General features: G+C 33.0%; 1 protein-coding gene across 1 annotated transcript; it reads left to right on the top strand.

Annotated features, from left to right (window-relative positions):
* The first annotated feature begins 6,967 nt into the window (after positions 1-6,967).
* Positions 6,968-7,435, top strand: LOC111397813. Its single transcript, XM_023024788.1, has one exon. The coding sequence runs from the start codon at positions 6,968-6,970 to the stop codon at positions 7,433-7,435; it is 468 nt and encodes a 155-aa protein (XP_022880556.1).
* The last annotated feature ends 5,791 nt before the right edge of the window (positions 7,436-13,226 follow it).

Here is a 13,226-nt window from a genome sequence, read left to right as displayed (position 1 = left end):
CTTTCTTTGGGTGTACCACGAAGAAATCGAAGTCCCTTCTCTTTAGCCCTCCACGCTTTGTTGTAGGTAATCCGTACACCAAACTCACGTTCCATATCCCCAATAATACCCGCAGGAACGTATGATTGGTTTGCATCGTCCAACCTTCGCATTATGTGATGCCCAATTACTGCACTCGTTACGTGAATTTGTGCATTTCGTCGAACGTCTAGAGAACATGTGTGCTCAGGTATGTACTCTCGAATCGTAAATATTTCTGAAGTTTTTATCTTAGAAGCTCGTACTAGCCAATGACGTGTAGTATTGACACAACACACAGTAAGAGATCTAGGATTCGACTTTTTAACCTTGAAATGAAACTTCTCTTTCAAAGCCTTAAGTTGAAGCCTTGTGTGTAACTGTCGTTTGCTAAAGAATATCTGATTCTCCACAATGTCCTCTTCATCAATCGACTCAATTGCATTTCGAATAAACAAATTACCTTCACCTAAACTTTCATCCATATTATCAATCGTTTGTGGCTCTTGTAGTTCGCACATACCGACTTCATCGCGTCCACACAATGCATCTTCTATTGGTGACAAAGGCTCAACTCCGACATGCAGTTCGTGCTCTCCAGCATTATATTCATATGCAATTACACACAACGCCGCTTCTGTGTGAACAGACATAAACCATTGCAAATCCTCATCGTTGGCTACATCAGCAGGGGGTATATTCATGTTCGGAACTGTAAATTTCAATTGAATTCGAAACTTCATTCTATCAACATTCAGCTTCTCGAATAATTTATGTACAAGCTCTTTATATGTAATATCATCTCGAACAACAATTGATGTTGTTCGGTTCCCTAACCACTTCCACCCGTCGTCTATGTTGACGAATCTACCACCAGACGAGACAACAAATCTCTTAACATTTCCCATATCTGCATGTCATAAACAACAATACTGTCAACCACTAACGAAAATCGAAAACGAAAATGCTACCTGTATGCAATATGTGAATCGCTATACACGAAATTTTCCCAACTTACTCAAATTTTTAATGTCATTGTCAACATTTGACAGTGTCGAGAATGAAAGTATAAATATCATTCTGGACATTTATAAATGTCGTGAACGATATTTATACTATCATTATCGACATTTATAAAATGTCGAGAATAAAATGACGAGATTTCATGCATTTATCATCTTCATCAACTTCAACCACCATTTTTGCAAGAATTTATTCCACCATAAATGATATTCTAAATACAGAAGTATATTATCTAATTAAGTTATTTAAAATGAATGGTACAAAAAATATATATTTAGGATAATTTCGTCCATTGAAGGGAAAAAATTCCTTATCAAAAAATTGAGATTTGAACATATATAACAACAACTACTAAATAAAACTTATCAAAAAAATGAGAGTTCGAAGAAATAGAGTTAAAAGAAATATACCTTCTACCGACAAATAATGAAAGCCTAACCAGCTTCAAATTTCTATCACAGTAAATTTCTTAAAATTATTTCTTTGAAGTTGGAATCATATACTTCTTCGTATATGTTAATGGAATTTTTGCTTCTTCTTTATTTGTTCTAGAATAATTGATTAAAATATAATTAAAAATGTAAGCAAGTGGACTCACCTAGGTAATAACAACATTATTGTGGCTTCTCGTGAAAGTTATTTGCTCTTCTTAAAAATTGTGATAAAGTGATATAAAATTGATTAATCTTTTCATGAGGGTAAAGTAGATATTTTGATCTAAAAATTGGACTTTTTTGCAAAGATTATAAAAAAAGTACAATTTTCAACTCCAACCCTTATAATTGGACATTCTTGAAAATGCATCTTTTAAATTTAAATAGTAACTAAAAAATAAATAAAAATAAATATTTAAACAAAACAAGAAGTAGAGATTTTTCATCCTATCCCGTTTGGCCTTTCAAAAATCCTACCACCATTAGGGGGCGAGGTTGCTATCACAATAAAATACTTAAAATTAAATATAAGAATTATTTATGCTAAATGTGAATATATATTGTTTTTGAGGCACTTGTTAACTGAATTCAATTTGGTCAAGCGCTGTATATTATTCATAATTCAAAGTAAGGTCGAAGGTTCGAAATTTGAATCCTTTTGTTTGCATTAAAACCACTAAACTTGAAGATATATATTGTCATACTTGGTGGTCACCTATCGAGGAATGCGACGATGGTCAAGTCTCCAACAATCCTAATAAGAGGTCAAGGGTTTAAATTCCCTCTCTTGCGTTAGTCTTAGCAAAAATCATTGATTTAGAAAAATTGAACAATAAATTGCTTTGAATTAGAATCGAACCTGGAACATCCCATGTGGTCGTGGAAGCTTCAACAAACCATGATAGGAAGCGTTTGTGCATAAAATGACTTATCGGATATAATATAAAATTTTAGCCATCATCAACACAAAAAAAGAAAGAAAAAAAGAGTTCCTTTCTGCGGATTCAGCACGCTCGGCCACGGGGGCTCGTCAAGTGCTAGATCCGCCAGTTACCACCATACCAAAAAATTGTCATGACATAGCTAGCAGTTTGTTTGTTATTACTAGTGGGGTCAAAATAGGCAAGTTATCTAGGCCTAAATTCGAAACAAGCCAAATCGATAACAAATCACACAAATCAATTGAGTTCATCTCACGTGAGCTCGTGAGTTAATTTGCCAATAAAGGCAGGTCGTGTCGGTTGAATTTTCCAAACTAGAGCATCATGAGGACGAGCCCCGATCGGATTGATTTATTAAAAAATATTGCACCGGTACTAGTATTATAAGTGTAAAGTGCTTATTTATAGATTAAAAAATGACAAGTTTGGCCCATCTCAGACCGGGCTAGTCCACACTATTAGTGGATTATAGATTTTGAAGATTAAAAAATGCACCTTTTGGTGTACACTTATTTCAACAATTCCATTTACACAGGAAACTATTTCACATAAATGCACCAAAAAGTTCACATTGTTCGAGCTCCCATGTTGTGATAAAAAATGTCAAAAAATTATCCATCTTCAGTGTTGTGTTTGTTCTGTAGTGTTTCTGTGTGTACAATTTCTGTACACACAGCAATACTTCACTTAGTTTGATAGCCCTCTAACAAAGGGTGAAATCAACGATATTCAGCCCTTTAACCCCACCCCATATTAGATGGCCGTCGGTCAGGATGTACACCAAATGATGTACTCCTAGCATTGTTATTTTAACAAACCTAGATATGATGTCAAAATTTTCGAAATCTATTCACAATTTAATGGATATTTTAATTTTTAAAGTTTTGTTAGGCTGTTGATTACTTTATTTTGTCATGGGCGAACGAGTAAGCTTATTCCCCAACATTAATCTGAGTGACTTGTTATCTTTAAAATTTTGAAAAATAGTCCAATTTTGATATTGTTTAACATTGTACATCTGATTGGTCAAAAGTCATTTATTAATTAATTATATATTCAATTTAAGCATTTTCAAATGTTTAAGTAATTTATGAGGAGGGCTAATAATACTACAGATTAGAAATTGGAGATTATATTGCTAAGAAAAAGGGATCGAAAATCAAATTATTATATAAATTGGAAAATTATTGTGTAACTTTTTCTATAAAAATCGAATTTGCCTACCTAAGAAAGTAACAATTAATCGTTAAATCTTTAATATATTAAATATCACGTCAAGTGAGAACCATTTTTGGATAATTCTAATCTTACTACAATTTAATCATTTCAATAATACTTTACTTTTCATTTTTTCGATATGTAATAAATACTATAAGGCCATGTTTGATTGACCATTATTTTCCATGAAAATGGAATTCAAATTTCAATTTCCACATTTTGACTGTTTGATAGCAATTTCTTTTCCATGAAATTGATTTTCTTTAAAAATTTTGATTTTCTTAGTTTTCAAGGAAAACCAATTCCCACATATATGATGGGAATTGGTAGGCTATCAATTTAATTATTATTATTATTATTATTATTATTATTATTATTATTATTATTTTGTTTTTGTTTTTTGTTTTTGTTTTTGTTTTTGTTTTTGTTTTTTTTTTTTTTGCAATGGAAACAAATTATATCCCTAATTGTAAAAAAAATATTTTTCTTTAATTAATAATTTTTATGTAAAACAAAGTCAAATGAATATCAAAAGATAAATGATTTTTTTGACTTTTTTTTTTGTGTAATGGAAATAAATTTTATCCACAATACCAGTAAATTTTATTCTTTTAATTGAAATTTTTTATGTAAAAAAGTCAAACGAACACCAGAAAACACTTTTATTTCAATATTTTCCATGTGAAAAATTATACTAATCAAACACAATAATTGAGAATTCACAGTAAAATAATTTCTAGACGATTCAATTCCTTGAAATTCATTTTTTTCCACCCAAATTCCATCTTTGCAATCAAACGGATCTTAAAATCCTTAGTCATGTATAAATTTCGTGTTATTAATTCTCAATTAATTAATATTTACTTGAATCTAAACTCAATGAATCTCGACTTGATAAATCTTAATATATATGAATCTAGAGTTATTATGAATGAATTTATTTATATTTATATATCTAGAAAATTTAGCGTGTGTTTGAGCCACATTATTTTGGAAGAATGTATTTTGGAATAGTAGATTGATGGAGAATATGTGGTTGAAAAAGAAAGAAAAGTTTTAAATTTATATGTAATATTATTTTATTGAATAATATGTAATTTTAATGATATCAAATCATTGTTTGAAAATGTATTTTTTGAAAGAACGCAGCTCAAATAGAAAGATATTTAAATTCATGTATTAACAATTAATTCTTGTGTACAAAATATAATATAAAAATTTGCTCATTCATAGTATTTCTTCAACATAAAAAACTTGAATTAAACTGAGTTTTGAGAGTATAATTTTCTTCTTTTAAATTTCTATAATAATTTTTTTTTCTTCCACATTCTGTTTATTGCGTAGCAAATCAAAATCAAGGCTTATTATGCCAAATATTACTTTTATAGCATTTATAAAGTATTTTCAAAATAACGTGTAATGCATTTGAAAATCATTTTTATGGATGATTTTAACCCTACTACAATTCAATTATTTTAATAATACTTTATTTTTCGTTTTTAATTTGTAATAAATACTACACAATCCTTCTTCATGTTTTAATTTTGTATTATTAATTTTCAATTAATTAACATTCATATTAATCTAGACCCAATGAATTTTGATTTTATGTATCTTGATCTACATAAATCCAGAGTTATCATGGATGATTTTATTTATATTCATTTATTTAGGAAATTTAATGGATGTTTAAATTCAGTATTAGCCATTAATTCTTATGTACCAAATGTAGTATAAAAATGTTGCTTATTTGTAGTTCATTATCATGAAAAAATTGGAATCAAATTGAGTTTTGGGAGTACAACTTTCTTCTCTTAACTTTTTATCCTAAATTTTGTTTTCTTCCATATTTTGCTAATGCTGTAGCATATCAAAATTAAGGCCCATCATATCAAATATAACTTTTACAAGCACTTAAAGCCTATTTGAGCCATTTTTTTTATGTAAAAAGTATTTTTGAATAGTAGATTGATAGAGATTGTAGGATTGGATATGATCCGGTTCGGTTTTATTCTAACAAGAATCGAACTAAACTTGAAATTTTCGAGTATTTAGTAAGTAGATTGTCAGGTCCAAATTTAATTATGGAACCATTGTGATTCAATTCTATTTAGTTTGGTTCTATTAGGTTCCCATGTTCTGTATTATAATTAATTTTTTTTAATATTTATAAAATTACATTAATTCAACTAATGATATGTTCAATCTTAGCTATTATAAAATAATATAGTCCAATCTTATGTGTCTTTTGCATCTTTCTTTGCTGAGTTCTTCATAAATTTGATTGTTAAAATCACTGGAAAAGAAAAATAGCTAGCTCACAATAATTAAGAGAGGGGTTGTCGAGCTTCATTTCAATTTCTTTAGAACGGTAGAAACGACACTACGGTTAGGTCAATTTGATTAAGTTGACTTTGTACTAAAAATTAGAAATCGAAAAATTATATTTTTGGATTTGAGTTAAATTAACTAGTTAGCAAATTTATTTAGAAAAAATAAAATAATTTGACTTATTTAAAATAAATTAATAAAAAATTAAAAAAATTCAGTTCTTATTCGATTCTTCGGTTCTCGATTTAGATACTCGTTTGAGTATTTAACTTAAAAAGAACTGCTCGATTCGAGTCGGATTTGGTTCGATTCGAAAGTTTTGTTCAGCCTTAAGAGATTGAGTTGTTAAAAAATAAGAAAAAAATAATTTTATTTTATTAAAAAATGTGTGATTGAAAAGAAAATAGAAAAAAAATATATTTTGAAAATAATAACAGTCAAACAAGAGTTTATAAAATATTTCAAAGTAAGGTGCAATGTAAATTCAACTCTTACTAATATTATTAAAAATGGATAATTTGTGGGGTTAAGAAGGGCAATTAAATCCACATTTAAGAGCGGTTGACTTAAAACCTTTTAACAACCGCTTCTCCTTGCCCTGTAATTTTTGCTTACTTCAGGGGCAATTAATCATCCTTCTTTCTATAAATTCCCATTTCATCCCTTTTCAAAACCCCCGTACCCCTTCTCTCTCTCACTTCTCTCTCTCTCTCTCGCTTTCGTGTGTGTCTGTGTGTGATTTTTGCGTGTTTCTTTGTGTGAAATTCACACTGTAGAACCAGATTTTGTTTAAATTTCTGATCTGTATCTAAATCTGTATTTTTTTCCCCGTTTATTATAAGCAATTTTCTGTTTTATTCGAATTTTCTGTATGTTTTACTGTGCAACGATGTCGTTTTCACATGTTTAGAAAATGATTTGTCTTTGTGTTTAATTTTAGTGGGGAGAGAGTTTGTGCGATGTGCAATTGTGGAATGTGTTAGGGAAGACACGTGTACGACGATGATGAACAGCTCACGCCGTCAATTTTTCCCGTCAAATAAGCGAAAAGGGCGAAATGATGCTCCTGACGTTGTGAAGAAACCGTCAACAGTGACGACTAAAACATTAGCCAAGCCGAGCCTTCACAGACCAGCAGCATCAAAGCCGTTAGATCAGCCGGCTTCCAGCAATACTAATACCCTTCTGGCTGGGTATCTAGCCAACGAGTTTTTAACAAAGGGTACCTTATTTGGTCAGCCTTGGGATCCAGCTCGAGCCGAAGTGGTTCCTCTGTCAGCCGCGACATTTAATCAGAAGCCGTCTTCGAGTCAGAAAATGGGAAGTGAGCCGCAAAGAAAAGCCGAGAACGAAGCCGAGAGTTATCAGAGATATATGGAAGTATCCCATTTGTTGAAGTCAGATAGGGCCCATATACCAGGTGTATTCAACCCGACCCAACTCGTACGGTTCTTACAAAATGGTCAATGATTTTACGGTACTACCCTTCCACGCGTGACATACTCATTGGAGCATTTTAAATTCTCATTTAACTGTAGTTTTTGCATTTTAGGGTATTGTAGATATGTCAATGGTTCTTTGTTTGGTTGTTACATTCGAAATTATTTGTATACAATCTTAAATTTCTGCTTGATTTAATTTATGTCATGATTTTATTTTATTTGTTTTCTGAAAAACGTAGTGAAATATAAAAGAATAAAACAATTCCCTAAGTTCATAATTATATAATTTTAGAAGAAACTTTTGCTAATCGGACATCCTTAAACAACTTATTTGAAAGTAACATTTTTTGACTTTGCAAACAAGATTGGCTCCTTTTTGTTGGACTTCGTTGTTGGTTTACATATAATGTGGCCAATGCTGAATTGAGGTGTTGAGCTACAATTAACGTGATGTTGCAGCCGCTATGGGCTACAATCATTGTGGGGGATGATTGGAAGAGAAATTGACTGGTTGGATCTGAAGTTGAGAGTTTTCGTGAAAGGACGTTTTGAAGATTGATCCTTTGTTTGGAAAGAATATATAAATATATTGAAATTAGTACCGAAGATCCATTGGAATGTGAATAGTATTATGCTGAAGTGATTAGTTTCTATATGATTCATAAATTTTATATACTTCTTAGTTATACATTCATTTTGACCTAACGCTTTTTAGTAAAGATCTGACAAATATGCACTTATTTTGTAATTCTTTTCTTTACTTATATTCTTGTTATTTTGAAATTGGTATCCTGATTATCCGTGAAACTTCATGTCCGTAGTTCCTAAGGATCTCAGGGTATATTGCCCCTTCGTCTCCAATTTTAACGGATCTACTCTCAACTTCTTTTTTTGGTTTTTATATAATAATATTTTTGAAAGTGTAATTAGTACAAAACGTTCGTACCTTTTAATATTATTGTGCAAAACGTCCATGTTTTTCATTTTTTTGACATTTTCACCCTTATTTCATATTTCATTATGAAAATTTTATTTTATCCATTTTCTCAATTAAAAGTTGTAAACTGATAAATATACAATCCTCTTTAAATAAACAAAAATAAAGAACAAATTGCAATTATATTTCCAAATTTTCCAAAAAAATATAAATAAATTCCAAACAAATAATTATATTTGTACTTTTTTTGATAATTTTTTAACTATAGCTTCAATTTGGTCTTTATTTTTGTTTATTTAAAGATGATAGGATATTTGTTATTTTACAGCTTTTAATTGAGAAAATGTATATAAATAATAATTTTTGTAATGAAATATAAAAATAAGGGTAAAAATGTCAAAAAAGAAAGGTATGAACATTTTGCACAATAATAATAAAAGGTGATGCGAATCCCATAGCAACGTTGACTACAAAATTCACAACGAGATTGACGAACCCAAGAAAGTCAAATTAATTCAAAGTTTAGGATTAACTCAAAAGAAAGTCGAACCAAAAAATCCAACAAGAACGACGCTTGAAAGACCCATTGATCACGCAATCCAAGAATTAAATTCGGTTGTTTGAACGCCACAAGTTAACACTTGATAAGTTCGAAATTGTTCAATGAAGAACGATGAAGAGAAGACAATACGTCTCACTTTAATTCAATATTAATAATGTCAAAGGTTTTTAACAATTGAATGGAAACTCCTATTTATACTAAACCTAAAAACTAGGTAAAAATCGTTCAAAAGTCGAGCATAATCTCCAAAATATGGAAAATAATCCAAATCTAACAAAATATGGAAAATTGCCAAAATTGAAAAATTCGTCAAATTTTTGACTTGTGCGGCCGCATGGTGTATTTCCATGCGGTCACTTGGTTCAACAAAAAATCCCAATTTAAGTTTCGGTATGCCACTATGCGGCCGCATGGTGTTTTTGATTTTCAGTCTCCGGTTTCGTCGCTTGATAACAAATTGATCCAAATTGATTCGACTTTCGACCCGAACATGAAAGTTGCTCCATTTTGAGTCCCGAACATGGTTCCATCAATGGTTTCTTGAACGAGCAATCCCATCGCTTGTTTCACTTGCTTTGCCCTTGATCGCGTCATTGGTCCGTCATCGACTATCAACGGGTCTCGTCTCGCACTTGCTTTCGTCGGGCTCGACTCCTGGATCATATCATCCCTTCCATCTTCAAAAGGAGTCGTCCTCGAATCTGAACCTGCATCAAACGGAGAGAGATCAGATGCATTAAAAGTAGCCGAAACATTGTACTCACCTGAAAGGTCCAACTTGTAAGTATTGTCGTTTATTTTTTCAATCACTTGAAATGGACCATCACCCCTCGGTTGCAACTTGGACTTCCTTTGCTCCGGAAACGGCTCTTTCCTAAGGTGCACCCAAACCCAATCTTCTGGCTCGAATGTCACGCGCTTCCTACCTTTGTTCGTCTGCGACGCAACCAACTTACTTTTGTTTTCAATTTGCGCTTTTACCTTTTCATGGAGTGATTTAACCAGTTCCGCCTTCTTTTTGCTATCTAAACTACCACGTTCATTCACAGGTAAGGGAATTAAATCCAAAGGAGTTAGTGGATTAAAACCATATACAATTTCAAATGAAGAATATGACGTAGTAGAGTGAACAGCTCGATTGTATGCAAATTCAACAAATGGTAGACACTCCTCCCAACTCTTTAAATTTTTATTGATTACTGTGCGTAACAATTGTGTCATAGTCCTATTCACTACCTCGGTTTGCCCATCCATTTGTGGGTGACAAATTGTGGAAAATAGTAACTTAGTGCCTAACTTACTCCACAAAACTTTCCAAAAGTGACTCAAAAATTTGACATCCCGATTCGACACTATACTTCTAGGAACCCCATGTAAACGCACAATCTCTTTAAAGAATAAGTCAGCAATGTTCGTGGCATCATCAGTTTTGTGACATGGTATAAAATATGCCATTTTGCTGAACCTATCTACAACTACAAAAATAGAATTCCAACCTCTCTTAGTCCTAGGTAAACCCAAAACAAAGTCTTTCGAGATATCAACCCAAGGCTCACTAGGTGTAGGTAAAGGTGTGTACAAACCTTATGGTAAAATCTTAGATTTAACCTTTTTACAACCTATGTATCGGCTACAAATTCGGTCAACATCACTTTTCATCTTAGACCAATAAAAATGCTCCTTCAATACATCTAAAGTCTTTTGAACCCCAAAGTGTCCCATCAATCCACCACTATGTGCTTCCCTTACTAATAATTCTCGAATAGAACAATTAGGAACACATAACCTATTTTCCCGAAATAAATACCCCTCATGCCTAAAGAACCTATCAACCGCCCCCTTAATGCATGACAAATAAATATCCGAAAAATCAACATCTTTTTCATATAATTTCTTAATATGTTCAAACCCAAGTAACTTAGAATCAAGAGTAGTTAGCAATACGTACCTTCGAGACAACGCATCCGCCACTACATTTTCCTTACCTTGTTTATACCGAATGATGTATGGAAAGGTCTCAATGAATTTCATCCACCGTGCATGCCTCTTGTTCAATTTATCTTGTCTCTGCAAGTACTTTAGTGACTCATGATCGGTGTGTATTACGAACTCCTTCGGCCATAGATAATGTTGCCAAGTATCCAAAGTTCGAACATGTTCATAAAGTTCTTTGTCATATGTAGGATAATTTAAAGCAGCTCCACTCAATTTCTCGCTAAAGTATGCAATAGGCCTCCGATCCTGCATTAAAACTGCTCCAATCCCTATTCCTGATGCATCACACTCAATCTCGAATATTTTATCAAAGTTAGGTAATGCCAAAACAAGTGCTTCACACAATCTACCTTTAATAGTATTAAATGCAAGTTTCTGTTCATCACCCCAATGAAAACCTACACTCTTTTTAACTACTTCCGTGAGTGGTGCAGTAATAGTGCTAAAATCCTTCACAAATCGCCTATAAAAACTAGCCAAACCATGAAAACTCCTAACTTCCACTATGCTTTTAGGTGTCGGCCAATCTCTAATAACTTTTATCTTTTCATCGTCTACTTCTACCCCATTAGCACTAACCACAAAACCAAGAAAAATAACCCTATCCATACAAAACGTGCATTTCTTAAGATTAGCATAGAGTTGTTCTTTCCTTAAAACAATTAGCACACATTTTAAATGTTCCAAATGCTCTCCTAGGTTTTTGCTATAGATTAAGATGTCATCAAAATTAACCACAACAAATTTTTCTATAAAAGCACGTAAAACATGATTCATTAAACGCATAAAAGTGCTAGGTGTATTTGTGAGTCCAAACGGCATAACCAACCATTCATATAAACCATATTTAGTTTTAAAATCCGTTTTCCATTCATCACCCTCCCGCATACGAATTTGATGATACTCGCTTTTTAAATCAATTTTAGAAAATATGCAAGCACCATATAATTCATCAAGCATGTCATCTAACCTAGGTATAGGGTGACGATACTTTACCGTTATGTTGTTGATAGCCCTACAATCCACGCACATTCGTCATGTTCCATCCTTTTTTGGTACAAGCAAAATCGGTACCGCACAAGGACTCATGCTTTCCCTCTAACGTCGAATTCCTGCAACAAAGACTTAGCCAAATTAGGGAGGGGTGGGTTAGTTTCCTCAAAATTGAGGAGTGACTCCTTATAAACGAACAAGATCATCTCTCTTCTCTCAACTACCGCCCTCCTCAAATCACTCTCTTTTGCAAAGAAATTCACTCGTGTTTTCTCTCTTCTCTCGGGGCACTCTCTTTCTTTTCTCTCTTGTGATTGCTCTCTAATGGCTATCTCAACATTTTCTCTCTTTTTCTCCAACTCACTATTTGCTCTCATTTTTTCTAACTCTTTTGCTCTCCTCTCTTCCTCTCTTCTCAATTTTAATTGGTCTTCATAGACTTGCGCCGGTGTTAATGGTACAAGAGTAATGGTCCTTCCATCCTTAATGAAACTATATCGATTTTTGTACCCATCATGCATAGCCTTCCTATCATATTTTCCATGGTCGCCCCAATAAAATATGTCCCACTTGCATTGGCACCACATCCCACACTCACTCATGCTTATAACTCCCAATTGACAAATTAATTAACACTCTTCGATTCACCCTCACCTCGCCACTCTCATTCAACCATTGCAATTTATAAGGTCTCGAGTGTCTCAACAATGTTAAACCCAATTTTTCTACAAGAGATACGCTAGCTACATTAGTGCAACTACCACCATCAATTATAACAGTACATACTGTATTGTTAACGTGTTATCGAGTGTGAAAAATGTTCTCCCGTTGCAACTCCAAGTCATCCGCTTTGACGTGAGTAGTGAGAGCTCGCCTTGTGACTAATAGATCCCCAACCAACCCTTCAACTTTTTCTTCTTCACTAACGCCCTCCAACGCCGGCATGTCATCAAACTCGCCATCACTATCGCTCACAATCTCTCCATTATTCCGCAACACCATCGCCCGTTTGTTTGGGCAATGAGAAGCAATATGCCCCGTTCCCAAACACCTAAAACATTTGATGTTCCCGATTGCGCGACGGTTGTGCCTCCGATTTTGATATTGGTTTGCTAGCATTTTCATCCTTGCCCTTTTGCCAATCATTTTTACCTCTAGGTGCAGCCCCATTTTTGTTGTTGTCATCCCACTTCGATTTCCACGTTGGATTATGAGTCGAAATACCTAACGGTTGTCTAGACGTCCCCTTCCTCTTTAATTGCCTCTCGACGTTCATTGCCACATGTAACATGTCCTCGATTTCCATATAATGTTGCAACTCTACAACGTTTG

This window comes from Olea europaea, chromosome 7 (genome assembly GCF_002742605.1).
Source record: "Olea europaea var. sylvestris chromosome 7, O_europaea_v1, whole genome shotgun sequence".
Lineage (NCBI taxonomy): Eukaryota > Viridiplantae > Streptophyta > Magnoliopsida > Lamiales > Oleaceae > Olea > Olea europaea.
This window is presented reverse-complemented; position numbering and strand designations above follow the sequence as displayed.

What these genes read in the sequence shown, in the direction of transcription:
- LOC111397813 (XM_023024788.1), top strand. Translation starts at nt 6,968, where the DNA reads ATGATGAACAGCTCACGCCGTCAATTTTTCCCGTCAAATAAGCGAAAA.